Source organism: Panthera tigris, chromosome B4 (assembly GCF_018350195.1).
Source record: "Panthera tigris isolate Pti1 chromosome B4, P.tigris_Pti1_mat1.1, whole genome shotgun sequence".
NCBI lineage: Eukaryota > Metazoa > Chordata > Mammalia > Carnivora > Felidae > Panthera > Panthera tigris.
Genome location: NC_056666.1, coordinates 56,474,814 through 56,501,716, shown reverse-complemented (window position 1 = coordinate 56,501,716; position 26,903 = coordinate 56,474,814). Strand labels below are relative to the sequence as shown.

Genomic DNA, 26,903 nt, shown 5'->3' with positions numbered 1-26,903 from the left:
AGATGGTAGTTTAAACCACTGGAGTAGATAAATTTCATTCATTTATTCAACAGATAGTAATCAAATGTCTCTCATGTGCCAGGCACTGTGCTAACTTCTGAGGCTACGTCACTTAACCAGAAAGATAAAACCGCTAAATTCTAGTGGAAAGAGAGAAGTGATTAACGGAGAAAAAGAGAAATTAACAAAATAATTTGACAGTGATATGTAATTTGATGAAATGTAATTACAGTAATTTAATAAATATTGATTGCTATGGCAAGGCAATGTTTCTTAGATTGGGTGGTTGGATCTGGCAGTTGAGTTCAGATCTCCCTGACAGAAAAGAGGCAGCCATATGAATATCTGGGGCCAGAGTGCTTCATGAAGGGGATGACAGGTTTGTAAGCCCTAAATTAGAATAGTGGTGACATCATGAGAAAATGGAAAGGAACTAAGGGTAGATCCTTGCGAGATAGTGGCATACAGCTGGTAGAGAAAGGAAAATGAACAATTCCAGAAAAACAAAGCTACTAGATTTGTCATTTAGTTTCTCACTGTTGGCCTTTTATGAGTGTGGCTTCTATGGAGCTTTAGCGGTAGAAATGAGACATAAGAATTGACAAATGTATAGTAGGAAAATGGAGGCGATACACAAGAACTTTCACTAAAGAAAATTGGTAGTGTTGGGAAAGAAAGAAGGGAGTCTTAGGGTGAGTTTACATAGAGAGATGGTACATCTTTTCTGGGGCTAACTTCCTTTGCCATCCCCTATTCTGGGCTCAGTCCATTCACCATCCTAAATGGAAGAAGACCATTAGTTAGCTACGGGTGTTTGTGTTTTCACACATCCTTGCAAAACCCTTCCTAAGCAGTTTTCTTTTTTTCTAATTTAAAAAAAATTAACATTTTATTTAGTTTTGAGACAGAGCATGAACGGGGGAGGGTCAGAGAGAGAGGGAGACACAGAATCTGAAACAGGCTCCAGGCTCTGAGCTGTCAGCACAGAGCCCGACACAGGGCTCGAACTCACGGACTGTGAGATCATGACCTGAGCCGAAGTCAGACGCTTAACTGACTTTACCACCCAGGCGCCCCATAAGCAGTTTTCAAAATGTAAACTAGCAGAGTTGAAAGAAGAAATATTCAGGTTACATTTGAGGAGACTCCTTTCAGTTTACTCTTCCCTACTTGGTCATTCATCTCTGCTTGAAAGATAATGCTTTCATGTTTAATGAAATGCCTCATCGGTTTCCTTGAAGATACATTTGGCCTGTTCTTGAATATGGCCCATGTTTCTCTTGCATTACCCTTGTGATAAAAGTTCAGTATGTTTGCCTCTGACAGTCTAGAAAAAGACTACTCTTTTCTTGTTCACAATTCTCAATACTTTCAAACACCTGAATTCTAGAAGATTCTAACAGCTTTTGAAACTGTTTCTGGGATACTTCTTTTTAGAGAATCCCTCCTTTGGTGGATCTAAGGGCATATTTGTCCTGAAAAATCCAAGTGATCACTAATAGAGAGCAAAGTCCTCTTCATTCTTCTTTCACATTCTGGCCCATCTGCACACATCATCAAAGATTCTAGAATTTTTTTTTACTTTTTCTGACATTATTCTTGGAATGTTAGAAATCATTAGGTTCTTCCAGAATTTCTCTCCTCTGTTGGAGAGATGCTAAGCAATGATGCCTGCATAGCCTGAGAGAAGATCCCCTGTGAAAGCTTCAGGTCAGATTTCTAGAGCCTGTTTTGTTCCCCAAGATCTTCTCTACCATGCAGTGCTGGCATGCATAACCACCAAGCTTGTGATCACATTTATCTTTTCATTAGGACACAGGGAAATCTCTGAAACACATTTAATGCTTACTCTGTAGGATTCAGGTTAAGTGTATCTTCTCTTGAGAACTCCTTTTCTGACCCTCCTTTCCAAACTCCCTACTCATTGTAGGGTGTCCCTACTCTGTACACTCTACTGTTCCCATTACAGCCCTTAGAGATGCTAATGAACCTGTTTACTGATCAGCTTTGCCACTGGACTCTTCCACTGCCATTCCACATCTTTCATTCAACAAATTCAACTACTGAGCACCAATTTGATGCCAGGTTCTGTTCTAGTTACTGGGATACAACAAGGAATAAAACAGACAAAAATTCCTAATGTGTTGAATTCTAATTAGGAAAAGATAGTAAATAAACAGGTAATATATAGTAAATGTTGATAAGGGATATAAGTAAAGGAGAGAATTAGGGATGTGAGTACCGGGTAGAGAAGCTCTTTTAAAATGGGTGATCAGGGAAGACCTCACTGACAGGGTGACATTTGAGCAGAGACTTGCAGGAGATGAGGGAGTGAGCAGTGCAGTTATCTAGGGACAGAGGTTCCAGATGGAGGGGAAAGCAAGTGCAAAGGCCCAGAGGCAGGTATATCCATGGGAGATAAGAGCATTCTTGGTGTGTTCAAGAGACAGGAGAGCAGTGTTGCAAGAGTAGGGGAGGGGTGGGTACAAAGGGAAGAGCAGGAAAAGGTGAAACCAGAGAGGCCAAATCATACAGGGTCTTGCAGGCATCATATGGACACTGGCTTCTGCTCGGAGTGAGAGGGTTTTGAAAAGATAAATAACATGACACAACTTATATTTTAAAAGGATCTCTCCAGATACTGATATATAATAGGCTGTAGGGAGCAAAGGCAGAAGCAGAAAGAGCAATAGGAGACTATTATAATAATCCAGAAGGAGAAAGCAGTGGCTTGGAATGGGAGGAAGTGTGGAGGGGTGTGTGAAGTGGTCAATGTCTTGATGAATTCATAAGGTGCTGAAAGAAAGATTTAAATTTAAACTTCAGCTGAAATGATATGTGGGAGGAAAGGACCAGATTTAAGTAAAAGAGGGATACTCCTTTTCCTACCATTTCTTTCCTGCTTTCTTCAGGGGAAAAAAATTGATTTTTAAAAACCCTGTTCCTAAGATAAAATGAAAGCACGTAAATAACTATAATTTGTACCAGTGCCGTTAAGGGAAATAAAAAGTTAATTGTGCAGCCAGGTAGACCCATGTTCCTCATACAGTTTCTTTACTTTCATTCAGAGTAATGGACCCTGCAGGTGTCAAATTTTTCCTGAATTTTTAGCTTTGTGATACAGAGATTAAGGGACATACATTTATAATGAAAACAATCTTGATTATAACATGATGAGAGTAAGAAATAGAGCTTATTTATAAAAGAGTGATACTTTTTATGAAGTTAGAAGTTACATTCTCATGAGAAGGTTTCCTACCTGACAGCATGTAATAAAGTATTTAAAATTTTCTTCTCATCTATTCATTCATGCTTTCTTCATCAATATTCCTTCTGTACCATGCTTTGCACAGTGAGTAAAATATACACGATTCCTCACCTCACTGTATTTATGGATTTCGACCTAGTTGACAGTACCATGTTAATTAAAACAAAAATAAGATAAAGATAAAATCATAGTATGTTATGTAGTATTAAGTAAATGTATAAGGTGTTACAAGAGTGAATAACAGGAGGTGATTGTGCTAGTCCCTGGCTTAGAAAACACTCAAAGATGACTGCATGGAGGGCTAAGTCCTGAGTTTAGTTTTGAACTTGTTGAATATGAAGTATTCTTGGGAATGCCATTGGAAAAATGGGTCTGAAGCTTAACACAAAGGTGTGGTCTAGAGAAACAAATTTGTAAACACTTGGCACCTGGGGGGAAGAATTGAGTCTAAAATTGAGCCATATACAACTATGGCATTGAATGGCTGGACAGGGCGATTGAAGGTAACTATGAAGAAACAGACTGAGGCAGGAGCAAACCCAGGGAAATGTGATGTCGTAGAAGTCAGGGAGGAAAGTTCAGATCGAGGGAGAAAACTTCAGTGTTGAATTTTGATGAAAGGCCAAAAGGCGAGGTCCAAAAGACACTTTAGAGTTTAAAAAATGACGTTAACCGTGACTTTTACGAGGAATCTTTTTAGTGAGAGCAGAATCCTTAAGACTGGGAGCAGAAACCATAATGGAGTGCATTGAGGACTTAGCAGTTTAGGGGTTTGTGGGAGGTAGAAATGAGGGCAGTATTTATGAAAAAAAAAAAAACCCAAAAAACAAAAACAAATACCAAAACCTCACGAAGGCATACAGCCTCTCCTAACACAATATTTTGTGCTACCCTGAACTCCCAGGTGAAAATAACCCCCTGTTGACGCGATACTTTCTTTTGTAGAAAAGAGCTAAAAAATGCCAGAGGCAGTACGCTCTTAATGTATTGCCTGGAAGGAAGAGGGATTTTTGACACTCTACCATTTCATACTGGATTCGATCACTGTCATAGTGTCCTAGGCCTCATTTGTTTTAGGCCAAAAGAAACTGTTCCAGAAGACTAAATACCTTGTTTGATCTTACTTAAGAGTGAATTGCTGGTACCGTGTAGAGGCACAGGCACATCTATTTTCATCATCTTAATCAGTGTCAAATCAAACTTTGAGAAACAGAACATTGGTAATTTCCCCCTGGGACAACAATATACTTTTAAATTTTTCATGTGCAATTTCTCCACAGATTGCAAGACAGCAGCAGCAGCTCCTGCAGCAACAACACAAAATCAATTTGCTTCAGCAACAGATCCAGGTCAGAAATCATAATTTCATACATACTTCCAATTAAATATATATATATATATATATATATATATATATATATATATATATATATATTCTGTTTCTAATTTTTAGATCACCTTACTGGAGTGACCTCCAACACAAACATTATTTTTGGCTTAATTCATGCCGTGTTATCTCCTGTGCCATGAGAATCTTGCAAATGGTGGCCATCACAGGCCCTACTATGTCAGGAAGCTCCATTCTGAGCAAGCGGACAGTCATTTTCATCCTTTACCAAAAGGAAATTATTGCAGAGATATGTTAAAAAGATTTCATTTGCTCTATTCTTTAACATGCCCATCAGTGTTCTTAATGAATGACATGCAGGGGAGGCAAAGCAAAAAGGTATGGCAAGTTTGTGAGAGAGCAGTGGCAGAGAGTATGTTCTACCGTATGCTCAAGAGCCACACGCGATAGAGGTTGAGGTTAGGGAAGGTGATGAATTTCACCCTTCATGTTGCCTGGAGGAACCAAGAGCAAGGGCTCTATGTACATATAGACATGTTCTATGCATATTTTGCTTATATGGAAACATGTGATGGTGAGGAGCCATCCATGAAGAACAAGAAAGCAGCTATATTGCCAACAAAAAGAAAAAATAAGTTGTCGGAGATGTCCAGTCTTCACCACTTGCTAGCGGCATGAATTATGACAAAATTGTTTCCCTTTCTGAAAATTCCCTTTCTGAAAGCACCTATTTCATAGAGTATTTATGAGGATTTAATGGAGTTATGGGTGGAGCATTTCAGCATAGTATCAAGGCACACAGTAGGTCCTCAATACATACTTGCTATTACTAGCAAGAAAGGGAATCTGATTCATAGAGCTATGAATCCAACCCTATGTAACATTACCCTTTAGAAGCATATGTTAGAGAAGAGGAATTCATCATTCTCTTGGACTTCTATCTTGAGATGCCAACATATTAAGAAGAAGTTTATCATTCTTTTGAAGTTCTATTTTGAGAATCCAGCATATTTCTTTTATTAAGTTTAAATACCATAAGAGACAGAAGCATACATGTCTACATTAGTTCACTTTTGTATTTAATCACATTTAGACTTCATTGCCAACGAAGTTTAGCCCATTTTACCTAACTGGGTCAAGTACACTTCATTTCCCTGGATTATATAGCACAATCAGGGTTTACTCGTTCTTGGGGCACCTGAAATTTTAGTGAGCTAGTCACAGGTTGGTGAGACAGAGAAACATCAGTGAGATGATCCAGCCAGGATTCTTTGCTTTCCTTCACTGTAATGACAAGCAGCAAATCCTAATGTGATGTTACATATGTTCATATCTGGCAAGTGGTTATTCAGTGGTTTAAAACTGTTCATTGGACTTCCTGTTCAGTCTAAGTATGCTGTCTTTGAATATAGTTTTAGTTGATGATACCAGGTTAACTACATTTAATATGTTTTTAATTATTGAAAATCTAAAACAACAAAATGCTTATGGCAACTTCTCATTATCAATAAGCAATTCCATAATCAGCAGTATGGCCCTTTGCAAGTCACTCGGTTTCACTGTAATTTGAAGACACACCGGTGATTTTAAATTTTTGTAATTTTTGTAATACTGAGATAGTCCTTTGTTAAACAGAATTGCAAAAATATATCTAAACCAGTAGTATGAATACGTAGAAGGCTCATAAGCTATGTCACCTGACCATATAAGTTTAGCCAACACCTTCAGTAGTTCTTTTGGAGTCCTGCCACAGTTACGACCACTACGTTCAAATGTGGATTTTAAGCTCAGTCATAGTGGCCTGGTGTTGAAATGGATAGATTCCTTGCACCAGAGCACGGAGCACTACAGTTTATAAGTAAGAGAATTTTTAAAATGAAGTTCCTTAACATTTACCTGCCCTAGAAATGATATGACTATGGAAACTGTATTCCAGAGAGCTAAAGCCAAGTTTAATGGCTTGCCCAAGATTACACAACCATTTACAGGTTGCACTAAGATCAGAAGCAAAGTTTTCTGACTACTCGTAGAAATTTTGCTGAATATGAGAATTTTAAAAGCTTAAAATTCCTATGATCAAACTGTTAAGTTGCTGGCCTCCACTAGTTCACAGAGTGAGAAAAAAACAAAACACCAATAGTCCCTAAAGGAATTAATGTCATACTAATAGTAATTTTAGGAAAACATTAAGAGATGTTGAGATACTGTATCTATTTATTTGTCCTCTTTCTAGTGTTAGCACAAATAAATGATACTGACAGAGTCAAAACCCATTAATCTATTATTTTTTTTTAATCTTGGAAGTAGGGAATCTTTCAGGCAAAAAAAAAGGTACTGAGCAAGACTGATGATCTGAAAGGAATTCATTTTCACAGCTTCTAGTATATTCATTAACTAAAAGCATAGTTCTAAAGTATATTTTATAAATCATTGATTTGGGGAAATCTCACAAATACTTAACAATTATGAAAGTCACAATATATTTAGTCTAGTGAGAGATTGCTCAAACAGTTATGGGAAGGACTTCTGTAGTGACATGTGTAGAAATAGATGATTAAAAATGTAGAACAGATACTTTTATTTGCTCGTATAAATCCTTACAATATTTCTCTTTCAGAATATTTTCTCTCCCTTTCTTCTTCTTCCCTCATCCCCCTTTCCTTAGCAGCATATAGCAAGGAAGAAGAGTAAAAATCAAACCTGCTATAGTAGAAGGCAAATCAAAGTCATCAATATTATTACAAAATTTATTTTTGTCAGTGCTCACATAATCAATGTTTACATAAGAATTTATAATAGATTACATTTACTTGATATCTGAAAGTACTTAGGTAGTATATTTTGAATTTGATCTACTTCCTTTTTCTTCTATACGGAGACTAAGACCTTATAGAAATAAACATACCTACTTACATTGTTCATCCTGATTGCATTTTCTTACGTGTTATGCCATTGTTGCTTTGGGCTTTAGAAAACAATGCATTCCAGTTCCTTTGTTGGTAGAATAGTGGACTGAAATGTTAGTAGACCACAATTAAGGCCACCTTTAAGCTTTCGGTTGCAATTATAAACATACAAGACATTAACTTGGCCCAAATGTTGGTAAAGGCCTGCAGTACATTAGATAGGTAGGCAGATCTGCTAGATGGATTAGATTGACAGGATAGAAGAGCAGGACAAATTTTCACCCTTGATGGCTATGTTAACTGACATGAGGATGATGTTCCCCAGCATTTCTTCATTTTACTGAGATCTCTTTAAAGGAGAGGTTAATTTAGACATTTTTATTCCATTTGAAGTATATGTCATTCAATTAAAAAATGTATGAACATGTTTATACTTGTCTGTGTATGCACAAACATTCATATATTGAAATGACCCAGGTTATCAAAATTTCTCTTGGCCTGTTATTTCTGTCTCTTCTTTCCAGATGAAAAGAGTGGTAGTAGGTTTTACTCTGTAGTTATTTATTCAAAGAGAAAATGCCATAAGAATTAGCAAATTCACCCATTTTATTCAATCACTTAGGATCAATTTTTATGAACTGTTTTTCTCTCTTTAAAAAGCAAACTTAACTCTACAATTGCCTGATTCTAATTGGATTGACAACTTAATCTACATTACTTCCTTATGAAGACTTTATAAGTTATAGTCTTCTAAGACTTTATGAGTTATAGTCTTCTAGGTCGATTCACATAACACATTAGGATAAAAGAAGAAACAAGAAAGCTCTCTGTTATTCTCTGCAACATCAAAAATCAGTTCATTCTACAAATAAAATCATGTCATAATACCAAAAATATCTTGTCTTCCCACAAGAACTTGTCTGTTTCTTTATGAGACTCTTAGTTTTAGGGACACTAAGAAACTTCTAGTCTGCTTTTTCTCCCATTCAGCAGTGTTTTCCTTTAATATTTTTGTTTACTGTCCTTAAAAAAATAGAATTTTTTGCATTCCTACTTACTGTAGATAGCTCACTCTTAATACACATTAATATGTGAGATAAAATTTATAGATATTTCAGAGAAAAATAACTTTAGATTTTTTTAAAGATAACCTTTTTTTTTCTTTTACTCTCTTGCTTATGCTAAGTGCCCATCTTTTAGCAGTTTTATTTTCTGACTAATCTCTTTTCTTACATTAAATCAACCTGTTTCTAATAGGGACAGTTAGGTGGTTTATGTTTCCAGTAATGATCCTAGACCAACGGTTAATCTTGACTTCATTCACTGCTACCAAAACCTTTTAAAGTAAATGAATGAGTGACCTCTACTCAGCTTCCATTAAGGCAACAAACTGAATGCCCCGGAGACTCAAGTTCCTTTTTATCTTGAAGCTTTGTATGGGACAGGATTTCTTTAGCTTTGGGAATGAGTGGGGGAAGCATGTCCTAGTTGAAAATTTTTTTAATCCTTTTTCAATAATACTCAATGGAATTTTATTTAGGCTCTTATTAGCCTCTAATAGGGTCAGTCCAACAACATGCTCTAGTAGGAAATCCACTTCAGATAATGGTAAGAGAAATTTTAAAGATGTGCTTCTTTTAAAATGCATATTTGTCATGATTCCCATACTGAAAGTTCAGTGTTTGAATTTTCTTAAGAGATTCCACATACCTGTTACCTTCTCCCTTTTGACAAACTTTTCCAACTGTTGTTCATTGTGTTCTTTTAGGGGCAAAGATTTGATATTTAATAATCTCCTTATTGTTTCTGATTCATAAGGTATGCATTTGCAGGACTAGTAATAGATCTGGGTCACTGATTCTGTCTAGAGCTAAGAGTAGAGCAAAGGACAGATCTTTGTTCGTTTGTATTCTGGGCTGGTCAGTGTATATTCAATGGTATGTAAGGAAGAGCTTGGCTCTTTAGGTGGTATAGGACTACATTTAGCTGTGTGAAATATAACTTTAATTGTATTAAATGACTAAAAATGAAGATAGAGAGCAGAGTCTCTAGAATTAGACATACCTAAATTCAGTCTTCACATCTTCACACCTCATCTTCTGTGTGATGTTGGGAAAATTGCTTAGTCCCTCTGAGTTTCATTATTCCCATCTATTTAATGGGAATTGTAATAACCAAGTGATACTAGGTTAGTTCGAGGAATGGGATTATACCTGGGATGTAGTGAGCACAGAATGCTTAAAGTTTTTGCCTAAGTTATTAGGAGAGAAAAACTTGTTCCTTCTGTGTTTCTGATGATGAAAAATTCAATGAGTATTTCCAGCAAGAGGAGAATTTCTAGGAACAAAAGAGTATAGTCTACATGGCAGTGGCCACTGAAAACTGTTTAAGTTCAATGTTCCAACAATCCATATGATTTTAGAACTACAAGGGGTTTTTAGATAGCCTTTATTTAGACCTATCTCTCATTTTGACATTTGTAAACTGAAACCAAGTAAGGTTAGAAGATTTTCCCAATGTCACGTAAGTTGTTACTTGTAGAAGAATGGCTGCATTCCAAGTCTCCCAAGTCTTGGCCCAGTTCATTTTTATTTTACTGATATTCTACCATTTAAGGCTTAATGGCCCAAAGTTTTCAAATGAGTTTTCTTTCCCTGGGAAATTATTCCCACAAAATAAAAATACAACTTGACTTATGTACAATTGAATGATTAGTTGCAGTCATGGGCTCAACCAATTTGTGATAAAGGTTTCATTTTATTGGAGCCAAAGTTCTCTGAGCTCATTAAGAGTTTTAGCAATTCTTGATAAATTATTATGCAGAAGAAAATCCATTGAAAAATTGTATTGAAAACATAATAACGTGAAAGGTGAAATAATAGTACCTGACTGACCTGCTGATTTATGATTTCTTTCTCTGAGTGTGGTAAGTTGGAAGCATTTTACCCCCCTCAACAAGACTCCACGCACATACATGAGCACAAAGAGATTGCAAAGTAACCTTGTCTCTTTAGGAGACTGGAAATGCCAAGAATAAACACCATGCAATTAAGGTAGCATTTCAACCTGAGAAGGAAATGCATTAACTCCTTGAGCTCTGACTCATGTTTTGCTGTAGGAAATAAAATACACCACAACCGTACAGGATATAGTTTTTGGCTTTCAGATATACTGTAAAAGGAGAAAATATGGAGATACAAAGAAGTAGCTTTAAGGATGGTTTCCTGCTCTTCCTTGCACTTTCTGGAAGTAGAAGTTCCAATTTGAGAAGATAGGCGCCATCTCCTAGAGGAGCCGTGATGATAACTGCAGCTCTCTGTCCTACTCAGACAGAGCCACTTCAAAATATTTTAAGCATATTTTAATACATCTCCTGGCAATTACCTAATGATGGAATTTCAGCATAGTATTTCACTGTCTAGATAAATCTGTCTCTGTAGATAGAGATACAGATACATTGATATCTATATCTATATAGACTGATATCTATCTATCTATATAGTTTAATCTTTGCTGATGTAACACATGTCACATTGCTAAGAGTACAAGAGAGTAATGAAGGCAACTGTCCAGAGCCCAATGCTCTATATGCTCCTGTATTTACTGTGCCCAATCCTTTTACTCAGAAGGAGCCACTTTAGAATATTTTAAATTTTCGTTTTTAATAACCTCTTAGTATTTTCTTCACTGTCTATAAAATATAATTATCATGCTGCTCCTGACTTATCAACTTTGAATATCATTAACTTGGAAATGAAGATTTGCTTAGGTTTTGTATCTCCATCCTGACAACCTCTCCTATTCCCCTCCCGCACCTTACAATGTCGTTATAAAAGTCATTTAAATTCTTCCAGCAGGTACTTTTAAGCTTTAAATAGTTTACTTACACCTCTTTTCTTTTCCAACCAACTATAAATAGTCTCTTTGCACTTGCCTTGTCAGATGAGGATGGCATCTCTTTTCTCTTATTCCCAACTGCCAATTTCTGTTATCTGTATGTTTACTCTAAATATATATAATACATGTGTTTGTGTATGTATGTATACACACATACCTCTCACACTTTACCTATTGGTTAATCCTAAAAGTTAAAAATCAAAAAATGGTGTTTATATTTAAAATACAAGTCTATGTATTGTTTTCTGGATATAATAAAACAGATGCTCCTATTTCCTTTCTGTGTAGCTCTGTGCTTTCCAGTTGCCTTTTCTTCCCCCTGCCCCTCATGTTACTCATGTTACTTGCCTTATAACTCTGTAAATACTCAAGAATAAATCAAATCTCTGAAACCCCGCTTTTCTGGATACCTGCTTCCTAGCCATCTGTCCTGCTTTCATTTAGATTGGTTGGTCCAGCCAACATTCTGGGACACCCATTTATGATTCTCCAGAGCTGGAATCACTGTTTCTTATTATGTCCTCCTGGTTTATCTCCATATTTTGCTCTGGAACCACATCAGGAAACTTCCTGATAGAAAAGGAACGGTGTGGGGATACTTAGGAACTAAAGTGTCTGGGGTAAAAATGTTCTAAATAATGTTCTGTTTAAGCTCTCTACTTGATTGATAGTTTGGCTGCAAATTGAATTCTAGGTTAGAAAAGATTTTCCTTATACTTCAAATCCATTGATCCATCATCTTTTAACATCTACAAGAAATGTGATGTTGATCTGACATTTTTTTGTGGATGGCAACCAATATTTCTCCTTTCTGAAAGCTTTTATGTCTTCTATTTACTGTGACATTTCACTGGAATGTATACAAATATTTTTCATTTATTACAAACGACATGAATCTTTTAGTCTAAAGAGTTATTCTTTTGCTCTAAAGAATTCTTTTTTTTTTCCTTTGCCCATTTTATCTCCTTATTTTTCTAATTCTTTCTGAATCTCCTGTGAGGCAGATATATTTTTTATGGATTGATCAATATATTTCTTATTGTCAATATTATTGCCTCTGTTTCTTGAGTCTTCTTTCTCAGAGATTGCCTGAAATTTATCTTGTAAACAGTTTAATTGCATCTTTGTTGGAGAAATTGCCTTTTTAATTTCCATAAGCTTGTTCTTTCTCCCTAATAATTCTTTTTTCAGTTTATCCTGTTCTTGTTTAATTCTGTTCTTGTCATTTCTTAATGAGTTGGAATTTGAGGACGCTTTTAAAAAGTTAAAGTCTCATTTCCTCAAATTTTCTTTTCCTCCATTTTTTATCTGCTTGTTTATTTGATGTTTCTCTTTCAGTTTAAAGTCCTACTTAAATTTAAAAAAAATAATTCAGATTTAAAAGAGATACAAGGAAAAGTTGATTGGGAGCTGTGACTATGAATGAGGTTTATCAACAGGTGGACACTGCTCTAGTGAGAACAGGAAGCTGGCCATACATCACAAGCATGGATACAAAAGTCTTTGTTTTAGGATTTCTCTTGAGGAAGTGTGATGTAGTTGGGGTAGAGGTGAACTGATGGAGCCACTTCCAAGTAATACTACAGTTTTCTTTTATTTTGAGAGAGAGAGAGAGAGAAAGAGAGGGGAAGAGGCAAAGGGAGGGGGAGAGAGAGAGCCTGACATGGGGACTGGTCTCATGAAGTGTGAGACCATGACCTAAACTGCAATCAAGAGTCAGATGCTTAACTGACTGAGTCACCCAGGTGCCCCAAATACTACTGTTCTCAGTCCAGGCCTCACTCCTCTCTCTCATACCTGGAGTTTCAAATCCCAAAACATTCTGGTAGTTCTGAGCGCAAATTAAGCCTCATTTCCACTTAACTCCTTCCATGTATACTCTAGTTTGTTTCACCCACTTAACATTAATTAACATTCTATACTTACTTTTCATCTTCTGAAACTCTAGTCAAATTTACTGCCCGTGTATATCTCTTATTCTTTATTGCTTTATTTGGTACAGGTTTTTAAATTTTTTGTTTTTATCATTTTATTGGTGTCTCAGGAAAGAATAGAGATAAGTGCACATGGTCAATCTAACACCTTGGACTGGAAATCAGGACAGCATTTAAAATAATTCTTTATTTTGGGATGCCTGGGTGGCTCAGTCGGGTAGGCGTCCAACTTCAGCTCAGGTCATGATCTCACAGCTCATGAATTTGAGCCCCATGTCGGGGTCTGTGCTGACAGCTCAGAGCCTGGAAACCACTTTCAATTCTGTGTCTCCCTCTCTCTCTGCCCCTCCCCCATGCACTCTCTGTCTCTCTCTCTCTCTCTCTTTCTCTCTCTCTCCCTCAAAAAAAAAAAAAGTTAAAAATTTAAACATTTGCTAAAGTTAAAAATTTGCAAAGTTAAAAATTTGCAAAGTTAAAAATGTGCTTTATTTTTAAATAGGAGAAAATATTTAAGACACACTAACCAATATCTGGGAATAAAGGAGTCCTTGTAAAGAGAATGAATTATTGTAGAAAGAAAAAGCTTGAGGCTCCAAAACCAAACTTCACTAAGATTTGTAAATGTAGAATATATTTTCTAGTTTCCTTAGTGGGAAGATAGTGGAGATGAGGAACATAGATATAGAGAGTATCACCATTCTTTTTCTCTTTTTGATAGATTTATCAAACAATAGGAGTTTATATTTATGTAAATTTTAAACTATGACCCTGATATTTTAAACTTTTTAATAGCATTATTGAGACCCTCAATAATGTTAAAGTAACTCTGTATGATGACTATGCTGAAGTAATTTTGACAGCAGTTTTTAGAAGTTGTAATTCTGGTTCTGTAATTCACTCATCCTGATGTACACTTTTCACTAAAAACATAAATAATACTTTTCAGGGAAGGAGATTTTTTTCTTCTCTTTTGTGTGGAATCTCAAATAATCCTCCTTACTGTTTTTCTTTTTCTGTCTTACTTCTGTATCATTTCCATGTTTCTTCTTTCTCTGATCTTTTAGTATCATTTTGGAAGTGAAGCCTGGATTCATTTGATCCAGTATGGCCATTATGGAATCACTGAGACTGGCCCAGAAAACAGACTGACAACAGTCTTTCCCATGACTTTACATCCTTTTCCCAAACAACATTACCTGTGGAAAAAGTTGAGCACTGTTCTTCATTGAGGCTCTGTACTCCATATCTTATCATTTAACAAAACAGGGCCCATCAGGGCTTATATAAAACCATGGGACTGTAATTATCAAATAGTGGGAAACAAAATAAAACAAAGCAGGTTAATAGCAACAGATTTGGAAATATAGGCCCGAAGTCAATATGTTGGCCTAAAATGAATTGATTTTACTTTACCTTAGCTTACACATTTACTAGTGTGGTAAACTAAATGCTGTAGCAGGGAGTTGCTCACAAAGCCTTTAGAAAGAATTTCTGTCTCCCATCTTTGAAGAGAGTTGACAAATGGGAAGACAATTAGATGCCAATGAAATTAACGAGTGTTAACATAAAATTAATTGTTCTGTGAAGAGTAGTTACATCAGGAGTCAAGACATATATTCCAGTCATTCCTTGTACATGGCAAATTTCCTTTAGTTCTCAAGCCAGAGGGCTAATTTCTACACAAAAGCTAGTAAATTTTTATGTAACTTATAGTAAAAAAGAAACTGATTTTTTACTTTATTTGTATGTGTGTGTGTGTGTGTGTGTGTGTTTAGCTCTATTTTTCTTTAAAAAAGAAAGGCTAACAGTCAAATAAAATGGAAAGGAAGATAAATAGAATGTTAAGGTATCTTTATGATACTAGGATGACCCCTAGTTTTCTCTTCAAGGAGAAGCAAAAAGAGAAACTGGAATTGCTTCTTCATCAACAAGTATTCTAGAAGTGGTAAATTCTCAGTCATATGGCAACATTTGATAAAGTCATTACTCCCACTTTCTTGTAACACTCTTCATTTGGTCTCCAAAAGACCACAATCTGCTTAGAAACAAAAACAAAAACAAAAAAAATTATTATTCTCCATCCTCAGTCTCATATGATAATTTCTTCCACATCCTTTAAAGGCTATCATGCTATAATTCTCCATCATCTGACTTACTTCCTAAACGAACTCATCTAATCAATGTGTGTACTGTTTTAACGATAATAAATTCAAAATTTATCTTCCCATCCTTGATCTCTCTCCTGGACCTCAGAGCCAAATATTCAACTGCCTACTCAGCCTATTTAAATACATAGCTAGTAGGCACCAAGTTTCACATTTTGAAAGCAGAACCTTTAATTATGTTTCCTAAACTCATTATTTCCCAGTTTATCCAACTATGAGTATAAGACCATATGCCTTGTTGCTGTCACCAAAACCTAGGAAGTATCCTTAAATCCTCTCATTCTTTAATACCTCATAAATAACCCATCAACATTGGTTTTTATCCTTAATCTATCAGTTGACCAACTTCACCTACCATTAGTCACCATCATTTCTCATTTAGCCTGATATAGTCGCCTCCTATCCGTGTTGGTCATCCAACTTCCTCTGTTGACCCCCTGGGTGGACATTTCACAAAGCTGCTAGAGTGATATTTTAAATTTAATTATGCTATAATCATGCTCAAAATCATGTTATTTAAGATAAATTCACTCTCCTTATGTCAGTCTATTGGGCTGTACTTTAATGTACCACTGCCAACCTCTCTGTCTCCCTCATTCCTTCTACCTTAGAAACCTGTCCTTCCTGGTTTCAAGGAATATTCCAAGAATGTCCTAGAATCAGTACATTTTTATTTGTTTTTCTGATGACCTGGAATAGTTTGTTTAGTTCAGCACATAAGTCAGACCCTCGTTTCTTTCAGTTCTCTCTACAAATGGTATCCTCCCTAGGGTGGCCATCTCTGACAACCCAGTCCAAACTAGTCCCTGCATCCCTTAAGTCATCTCTCATCATTTGTCCTGCTTTTACGTTTCTTGACAGCCCTTACTTATCGCCTCCTTATATGTACCTTGGTTTTGCTGTACCCCATACTGCCACAATACATACCTGGCAGTTAAGTTCTGTGGGGTTGGAGATTTCATCTGTCTTGCTTACTGCTATACTCAAAGTACATATAAATAGTTCCTGGCATATAGTACAAAATTTAAAATATTTGTTTGTTTGTTCGTTTGTTTTTTAAGTAGGCTCTACGCCCAACATGGGGCTTGAACTCATGACCCTGAGATCAAGACCTGAGCGGAGATCAAGAGTCAGACTCTTGACTGACTGAGGCACCAAGGTGGCCTTAAAATATTTATTAAATGGATGAATGAATAAACTGTGGGCACATTCCCCACTCTGTAGTATATGTAATAACAAGCAAGATGATAATTTTCTCAGGGGATTGAAATAGATTTTTAGGGAGCCATCAAAAATAGATAACCAACATTCCCTAGTGCTGTATATGATTTGTAAAATCATTTTGTACTTTGTATTATACTGGTGAGAAGAGCAGCCCGTTGCTTGTTAAGTACTTGGCACTTTGCAGACGTCATTTCATATAATTATCACAAGAATGCAGATAGGTTATGATATTATCTCCATTTTATAGACATTGGAACTGAGAAGTGTGTGTGTGTGTGTGTGTGTGTGTGTGTGTGTGTGTATGCATGAATCAGAGATCCTGAATGTTGAGTACTATGTAAACTTAAAAGGCACTTTCTTCCTCTCTCTTTTTATTAGAGTAGCAAGGAGTGATTTAATTCAGATAATCCCAAGAAAATAAGAGTAATTGATCTTATCAAACTGAGTTAAACCTATTAAACTGGCGCATGTGGCAGGGTTTTTTAAAAAGTATTTTACTTTTGCTTTCTATAATAAACCAGGTAAGAGAGTGCTCTTTTATAAATGGGGGAAATTAACAATTACAAATGCAGGAAAGTTGTGTTTTACATAAGCAAACGTTGCATGTAATGAAATCTTCACGTATAAATGCCAAAAAAGATGGGATGCCATGTTTATACAAGTTTGTATCTTTAAAAATAATTATTTGATGTCGACAATCTTGTTACACCTAAATGGGAAATTAGAAGATGTGAACTAATGAACTTTCATAGCATGCACATATGTTTACTAAAAGTGGTGAAGTAATGAGCTAATCTGCATATCATACACACATTTAAAGATTTATATTCGTATATGTGTATACACTGTGTGAATGTGTATGTATGCACACACTCCTTCACACATACTCAGGTTTCTACATATCTTTTTAAATCAGTTTCCCTTCGTTTTCTCTGTTTATTGCCAAAATTTAAATATATATTTAAATTTTTTCCTTCTACTGTAACCACCATCTAATTCTGAATGCATTTTTTTTACTCCCCTCTCTACCTCCGAATTCCTTTCCACTACTTTGCCAGTATCTCTGTCTACACCTGCTGCTTGACCATCTGACATAGCCACCAGTCATTTCCTTTACCCTTTTAATTCTATTTTCTTTCTCCCACAGTTCTTCTCTGGCAAAGTTTTCTCCTCTTTATTCTCCCATTCAACTGGATTTCATGTTTTCATTGAATAAAAGTTGTTGTTCACTGATAAGCCAAGCAGGTCTAAAAGTTCATTGCGTTTTAATTTTAGAAGTCAGTTATTTAAATTGTTGTGGGGTGGTTCAAGTGGGAGAGAGCAAAAGAAAACATAAGCAGGCCTCAGCAGAGGTTTCACAGAGTGTCAGTATAATATATGATTGCAATCTTTTCATGATAGAGGGTGTGTTGTCACGAGCACCCGTGTCTCGCAGCCAGAAAAAGTGGAGGGATGGTGCTGCCGAGAGGAAAATCAAGAGATAACAATAAAATTTTTCTGTTGCCTGGTGGAGGTGTTTAGGATGTGTTTTCTTTATATCTTCATCCGCCCCTAATTGAGGATGCTTTAAAATTGAATGACTAGCAGTCAAAACGTGTTTGCTTCAAGCTGAGAAGAAAAATGCTGGTGTCTCCGCTTCCAAACTGATTGCGCTTTGTACACAACTGACAGCTACAGTCACTTTGAGTGACTGATAAGTGGGAAGCTTTGCCACTTATCAAGGAATGCGGGCTGAAAAGAAAAGACTGGAGCCGTTTAGATGCTTTGGCATGTTCAAAATAACATCTTACATCAGTCAGACTCAGAAGCACTAAGAGACATTTAAAATGAAGTAATGTATATAGAAATGCGGTATATGTGTGTGAGGAGAGACAAAAATTATTCAGCAAGCGAAGAGCTGCATGAGGGGGAAAGAGAAGGCATTGTAGTTAGAGGTCAATATTTGCAAGATGAATCAATGGATAAATAATTTACACACACTTTGATAAAATCTGCCCTTAGTTTGAAACATCCAAATGTAGAACCACATAACTAATGAGTTCCACCATTATTTATATAAGCAGCTAGCTTTGACCAAGCGGATGCCTTGAAGCACCCGAACAATGAAAATGTCATCCACTTGTATAGATAGTAATTTTTACCTTGAGGAAGAATCCCAGTTTTCATTTCCCTTCTTCTTTGCTTGTGTAAATATTTAATACTTAAAATACATGTTTAAAGTATTATTATATCTGACTTAAACAGCGTGATTATATAATAAAATAAGATAGAGATGTGTTTCTTTTAAATTTTGAGACGTTAATGAAAGAATGTACAGATTGCCTGGGCTGTAATTTCTACAAATAGGAACTTCTGAAAATGGCAGTTTTTTTACTCCACTATTAGGCTTATATGTTCAGTGTATGTGTATCCTGCTCTACATTTCCTAAGGCATTCATATTTTAAATATTTTGTCTGTCTAGTTAACTTGTTCTTCTGTACTCTCTGGATCTTAGTAAGAGAGATGCAGTACATCCCGGTGATTTCAACCCTCCTGTGAATGACATGCTGTCTATTTAAATAACTCGTTTCAGTCCGAAAACTCATAAATACACTGTTGTTTTGTTTTGTTTTGTTTTTGTTTTGTGTTTGTTTGTTTGTTTTTTGGTCAGGGCATGTCCCAGTTTTAGATACAGTCACAATAACCATAGCTGTGGTGAATTCAAGCTTCTTCTGTGTGCTGGCAGGCTAAACTTAATATATCATCTCTTAATTATTTAAGGAACGACCAACTGCATGGTCTAGGGGTTACCTATGAAACCTGCAAATTACCTCATTCTTCTCAATTGCTCTAAGACTGAAGAGTATTAGTGTTTGCATCATTGTAAAAACTTTTGGGTATGCTCGAAGTGAGCAGGAAAAAGAATGTGTTAGGACAGTACGGCCCTCAAACCAGTTTGTGAGCTGCAGAAGTCCTTAATGAGATAAGGAGCTTGATAAACCCACTTTAATTCAGTGTAACTCCTTTTCACTGCAATACTTTCTTGGTGAAGGAAGCAGTTTGGTGGATTACATCCCAGGACAAGCTCCTGACCTCATCACAGACCAACCCGTTGAGTAGTATTAAATTGGAACTCTGTGATCAATAAAATAATATAAAAAATAGACTTTACAGATAACTTAGTCCAACTTTTTTTCCTTTTGTAGAAAAAGAAGATGTGGTCCAAAATTAATAAGAGCTAGGCCAAATTCCCATAAGAAAGTGGAGGTAGACCATAGTCTTTTAGCCCTCGTTAAATATATCAAATAAATCAAGATAATAAGCACTCCTGAAAACAAAATGAACAGTAATTCTGCAGAGCCCATCAAATTGAGTTTGCTACTTTATCTGGAATTTGGAGCAGATATTAAATCTTTTGCTAAAGAAATATGGAGCAATATTTGAATGTTTCCATACAAATTGTAAACGACACATCACTTAGGAGAGAACAATTAGGAAATGTTAATCACATTTTGATTCACTAAAATTATCAGTATATCATTTTGGAAGGCATATACACAAAACTTTTTAAAAACGTGTATTTCATTGGTTTATGATCATTCCTGTTTTTTAATGATTATTTTTACAGGGAGCTAGTATCTTCTTCTGACCCATTTTAGATGAAAATTTATAATGTCCTATCATTAGACTATAAACTAAATAAGGAAAAGAAAAAAGTGATGTTCTAGTATGAAAATAATGTCTGATCTGCTTCTCTCAGAGAAGTGTTCCTTTCATAAACTGTAGCTGAGGACCTTTCAAAATAAAACTAAAATATTTTAAAGAATCTTTTTGATTTCTAGATCTTTTAAGAACCTAAAATAGGAAATAACAGTTTTTGCAAAGGAAAATATTTTCTCATCATGCAATTGATTTTTTCCCACTATAAAATAATGTCCATCTTGAAGTTCCCTATTGTTTTAAAACACCCTTTTTGTGTTTCATTCTGTAACATATTCTTCATTCATGTAAGAGAATAGGAAAGCAGGATCTTTCTCTAAAATCTTTATCCCTTGAGACATTTAGTGAAGTCTTTTTGTGATTAAAAAGGGCTAACTGCTCTTAAATGTATTACAAGCACAATCTTGAGTTCTACAAATATTTCCATCAACACATCATTGCTTTAAACTGTCTTCTCTCTAGCCTGTCTTCTGCTACCTCATATCTTTGTCTTTTTACTTTTTTATCCAGTTGCTTTCTCCCCAATTATTCCCATGCTTATGACACAAACTCATTCCTAGACCACAGATCATTTCAGCAAGAATTAAAGAGAAGGAACACAATACAAATATAACCATCCATCACATGTTTTTTGTAAATACCTGCTTTAAAAAAGTTTAGTATCCTGGTAGCATGAAAATGCTAAGAATCTTTTTAATCATGAGAGAGTCTCATTTCCTATAATATCTTGTGAATCTCACTTCTCACAGTCATATGATTATTATATTTTATATCTCTTACATGGCCATTCTAGGATACAGTGTTAATGCATGTAAACAAAATCCCGCTTTGAGTAATGGGCACTTCGGTCTTAATTCATCTGGTAAATCTGTGCTCATGCATGTGGTGACACAATTCAGGTATCTGATGTTTTTCTTCTGTACAGTCATAATCATAGAAATAAGATTATATGAGGCAAAAAAAAATAATGATAAAGCCAATCAGGGGACATTCTTTGGTTATTTTTAAATTAAAGAAAATCACCGGACACCTGGGTGGCTCAGTCAGTTAAGCCTCCGATTTGGGCTCAAGTCATGATATCACCGTTTGTGGTTTCGAGCCCCTCATCAGGCTCTGTGCTGGCAGCTGGGAGCCTGGAACCTACTTCAGGTTCTGTGTCTCCCTCTCTGCCCCTCCCCTGCTCGTGCTCTGTCTCTCTCTGTCTTTCAACAAAAAATAAATGTTAAAATTTTTCTTAATTAAAGAAAATCAGGATTATGACATTTATGAAACATACCGAAGTTTTCAAGTAAATGTATGCTATCACTTTGCCCACTTTGCAAAGATCATCAATGGCTTCTGATGCTAAGATATGATACTATCTTCATTGTTCCTTCTTTTTCTGATTAAATCCTCAGAATTGTGTTTTTTTTTCTAAAACAGAATAGAGGTACTCTTCTCTAAGCTTCTTGTTACCATATTCCGAGCTACACGGAGTTAGAATTCCCATTTACCCCATCTCCTTCGTACATTTTTATTTAACAGCCATTTTCTGCCCTCTTTCTTTTTCTTTTCCTTTCATAAATATTTGATTGATTTTCATTTTGCAACTTGATCAAGGGAAATAGAAAAAATTATTTTTTAAAACTCTCAAACTAAGTGTAATGTTTTGTGAGGTTTCTGATAGAGACTGATATGTGATGACATTGTACCTGGAAAATACAGACAGACTTGGAGAATTCAAAATTGTTTGAGTTTTCACAGGAAAAGGTGAAAGGATTAAATGTGGTTTGTGAAAACATTATATTTTGCAACCATCCCAGTTTAATTTAGATTAACATTCTGTGATATAATTCTGCCAAGTCCCTGAAATTATGGACCCTAAGATGGTGAACTTATTTGTCCAATCTCTTTTTCTAGATGTGAAGATTAGAATAGGAAGTTTTGTTCTTATCTTTAATGGTTTTACAGCCTCAGAATGAAACTGACATGCCTACATAAAGGAAGAATTCTTGATTTTTTTTTATGTATTTTCACTGAGAATATTCTAGAAAGCTCAAGGAATGTATATATCCCAAAATAATTACCCTGGTTCATTTTTTTAATAATGACTTCAGTAGCATTAAAAAGTGATAATACACTAAAGTTTTCATATGATTTTGTATTTGAAATTTCTATTCCATAAACACACATTTATGGCTTGGTTCCTTGTAGTGGCTCATTTGCATAAAGATTAAAAAGTGAGAATATCTTGAACTTGTCATGTGTCTTGCATTTTAAAGTATTTTAAGGATGCTAATGACATATTTAAGAAATTTTTTTTCCTTAATAGCAACCATTTTGACAATAGGGTAAATGTCATAACTTACCTGTTGAAATCATAAAGGCAAAAACTTATCTAGGAAAATGTGCAAAGCTAGATATCTTCCCCCAGTGCTATTGACTGTTCATATAACTGTAATATGGTTCTGAGACTTTCTTTCCTTATGATACTGCTTTAAGTTAAAGGAGAAACAGAAAATAACCTCAGGATGTTCTGCACTTATTTTATTACTACTTGTCCCTTCTCTCCACCTTGACCACTATTAAGTTTTATTCCATTCTGGCTGTGTTAAGCTGTACTAAATGTCAGTGGGATGTCTGCCCACATCATCTGTTATAATGATCTGCTCCTACTCATAGGGACTCATTCATTGAGGCTCTCTTCTTACAATCCTACATACCCACCTGCTTGCTTAGGAAATATAATTCTCCCCTTATGCAATCCTGAGCCAGTCTTAATAAACGTGATGGTGAGAAATGCTACAGGCCTTTTTCTTTTCACAATGTAATAGCTTGCTACAAGTGAAAGAACAGTAATTAAGAATACAAATGTTTATCATTGGTGGGTAGCTACTGAGGCAAAAGAAGAAAACTGAAAGTTGAGGATTGACTAAAATTTTTTGAAATATAGATTTTTCTAAGTATTTTTATTTTTTATATTTTCTAAATATTTTTAATGCATAAGTAGTGATTCATAGCAATGTATATAACTAACACAATTGGAATTTTTTGGCATATTGAAGTTCAGTAAGAGTGTTTATATATCTTTATGCAAAGTATAAGGGACCAGAAAGTACTACAGTTAGGTAAAAATCAAATATCCCAGATATTCTGCTCAACTATAATGGAGGCATTCTTAACACCTTTTAAACAATGCTCAGATTGAAAAAAATTTATTTATCTGGAAAGAGAGAGAGAAGGAGGGAGAGAGAAGGAGGGACAGAGGGAGAGAGTGAATCCCAAGCAGGTTCCATGCTGTCTGCACAGACCCCAACACAGGGCTCAATCTCATGAAACATGAGATCACAACCTGAGCCTAAATCAAGAGTCAGATGCTTAACTGACTGAGCCAGCCAGGCACCCCACTGCTCACATTTTCTACTAAGATTTTCAGGAGCCAGTGGAAAGAATCCAATGACATAATGACTTCATTTATTATAAAAGTAAACTGAGGCAATAATTTTAGCTATTTCAAAGATTTTTTTTAATGTTTATTTATTTTGAGAGAAAGAGAGAGAGCATGTGCGGGGTGGGCGGGCAAAGGGGGTGCAGAGAAAGAGGGAGCACAGAATCTGAAGCAGGCCAGGCTCCCAGCTGTCAGCACTGAGCCTGACATGGGGCTTGAGCTCAGGAGACGAGATCATGACCTGAGCTGAAGTTGGACGCTTAACTGACTGAGCGTTCCAGGTGCCCCTACTTTTAGCTATTTCAAATCTTGGAAGGGGCAAAGAAAATGTGGGTTGAAAAACATGAGCAAAAATGCAACAGAAAATCCAAAAGACCTGAAACAGCTAAACAGAGACATACAAAGGCATTGCTTTGTGTTGATGATGGTCATTGTCTTAAGGAAGAGTGCCTTGAGAGGGCAATGGGAACAGGATTAGAAGGAGAATTATGTTTTGTTTTGTTTGGTTTGGTTTCCTTTCAAGGCTCTATGGGCAGTACCTAGATCATAGGGTTGAGAAGCTGGAGAGTTTACGATTTTCTAGTTATATGACTTTGGACAAGTCATTTAATCTCATTGACTCTCAGCTCCTTCCTTTGTAAGTTAGAAATATTAGCATCTTACCTGATGAGATAAAGCAATGAAATACTGTAATATGAGTGTGTCTTAAAGTTTGTGGAACGTTAGAGCAAATGTATGTTGTTGTTGGTAAGCAGAGGAGCCGTTCCCCTCCTCTGCTTCGTATCTTAAAATTTGAGTAATCAGCATCCCAGGAAGATTTTTGTTTGTTTCTTGGTTGTTTTTCCCCCTAGGGGGAGTAGAGCAGGAGCAAAAAAGCAGAAGAATTATGTATTTACTTTACAACTGACATAATTGGCTTTCATTTGTACCATAAGTATTAGTAGTGTGGTGTTGAAAGGAGTTCACTTAGTTGATCACAACCCCATCTCTCAACGTTTCCCTTGTACCACATTTTTTCATTATTATACATATGAAATAATAAACTTGCCTTCCTGTTGCCCAGAACAATGGACAAGAGAGTTGTATGACAAAACCATTACCTACTCACAGGTTATTTTTTTCTTTTCCTTTATTAATAATAGTGAATGCTAGCTTTTTTAGTACCTTGCTGATTTACAACTCTGAATTAACTTCGTCTTTAGTCAAATAGAATTCAGGTATTAGCATACTTTCTAATCTTGAAAGTAATTAATTTGTAGGTAAACACACACAAAATCATAAGATTTACCAGAATTTTAGTGTCACAGTGGGTCACAGTATCTTCTGGGTGTTGCATAACTTAAGGGTCCTCTGTATCTTTGCGTTAAAAATATTGGTAAACTTGAAAATACTAGAATCATCTGAATGAGGAATTTACATCAAGTTTTAATTATGGAAATGTTATCAGGTCTTTGGAGACCACTAAGTCCAAATTTCAGAAGATGTTTACTAATGATAATCATGTTTGGATGATAGATAGTGATATTGAAGTTCTTTGTTAACTAAATTGTTAACTATTTAGGCCAAGTATTTCTTTGGAGAAATAGCTACTCTTTCCTTTTAACATCACTTATTGGACTCTATGCTCAGTTGCTGCTTGCTTTAGCACTGATATTTCTGTATGGAATTCGTTCTTTAGAAAGGACCATATGGGAGCAGTTGATTGCTTCATCACAACTGGCATCTTGCCTCCAGCTGTGTCCAATAACCTGGCATAACTGTACTTAGTGGATAACTATTAATGTTGTTAATGTTCATAAAAATTGTTGAGGTACTTAGGGTAATAGTGGGATCTCTGCAGAGTAGAAGTCAAAATATAATTTCTGTCTGACCTTTTAAACGTTACTGACCTATCATATGATATAAAATTAATATAACTGTAAGTTGCATTAGTCCCCCATTATCCATGGGCAGGACACTCTAAGACCCCCAGTGGATGCCTGAAACTGCAGATAGGACCCAATGCTACATGTACGACTTTTTTCTACATGTGCATACCTGTGATAAAGTTTGATTTACAAATTAGGCACTGTAAGAGATTAACAACAATAACTAGTAATAAAATAGAACACTGATAACATTATACTGTAATAAAAGTTATGTGAATGTGGTCTCTCTCTCTCTCAAAATATCTTACTGTTTTGCGCTCACCATTCCTGTGATGATGTGAGATGACAAAATGCCAGATATATAGAAAATGACATACAACTGTAGACATGGTAAAAAATTACTTTTAAATTATTTCTAACCTTAGTGGTAACTCATGGTATAAAAATTAGCCTGCTGCTACTGCCTTTACATTATACTTTAGAGAATGATTCAGAAAGTAAATTCATATGTTATATTCATACTATGGAATATTGTGTTGATACTAAAAAGAGTAGGGCTGAGCAAATATGTCAATCACTAAAACATGACCAGTATATATTGTTAAGTGACCAATGCTGGTCATAGAACAAACTAATATACTATTCATGCCAAAGAACTTAAAGAGAGAGAGACAGAGACAGAGAGAGACAGAGACAGAGTATCTGTCTTTAATTCTACTAGTGGAACATAAAATGTAAAGAATAACTACATAATATTGCAGCATTCATGATTCAGATAATAATAGAGCCAACACCCCAGAAATTTCCCAGGGTTGAGTTAATGATGGTAGACTTTCTGGATCACCCAGGAATGCCACGAAATTCAAATATATCCATACCATATATTGGGGAAGTAAAATTTTCATGCCCTAGTTTTAGAACTGCTCCTGTGTTAGTGTCATAGGCCTGCCATAACAAATTCCCACAAACTTGGTTGTTTATACCGAAATAAATCTCTTGTGGCACAGTTTTGGAGGCCAGAGTCCATATCAGGATGTTGGCAGGGTTGGCTCCTTCTGCAAGCTCTGAAAGGGAACCCACATCATGCCTCTTCCCTAGCTGCCATTGAATGCCCAGCTTGTTAGGGTTCCTTGGCATCGCTTCAGTCTCTGCCTCCATTTTCATAG

General features: G+C 35.8%; 1 protein-coding gene across 20 annotated transcripts in view; it reads left to right on the top strand.

Moving 5' to 3' along the window:
- SOX5 (SRY-box transcription factor 5) overlaps positions 1 to 26,903 on the top strand; it is a 930,253-nt gene that overhangs the window by 728,883 nt on the left and 174,467 nt on the right. For 18 of the 20 annotated variants that reach the window (XM_042991948.1, XM_042991946.1, XM_042991954.1 and 15 more), the window contains one exon: positions 4,549 to 4,617. In XM_042991948.1, coding sequence (XP_042847882.1) covers positions 4,549 to 4,617 — 69 coding nt within the window. Of the gene's footprint in view, positions 1 to 1,628; positions 1,711 to 4,548; positions 4,618 to 26,903 lie in introns of those variants that run through there. The other 2 variants (XM_042991960.1, XM_042991961.1) reach the window with 1 other exon arrangement.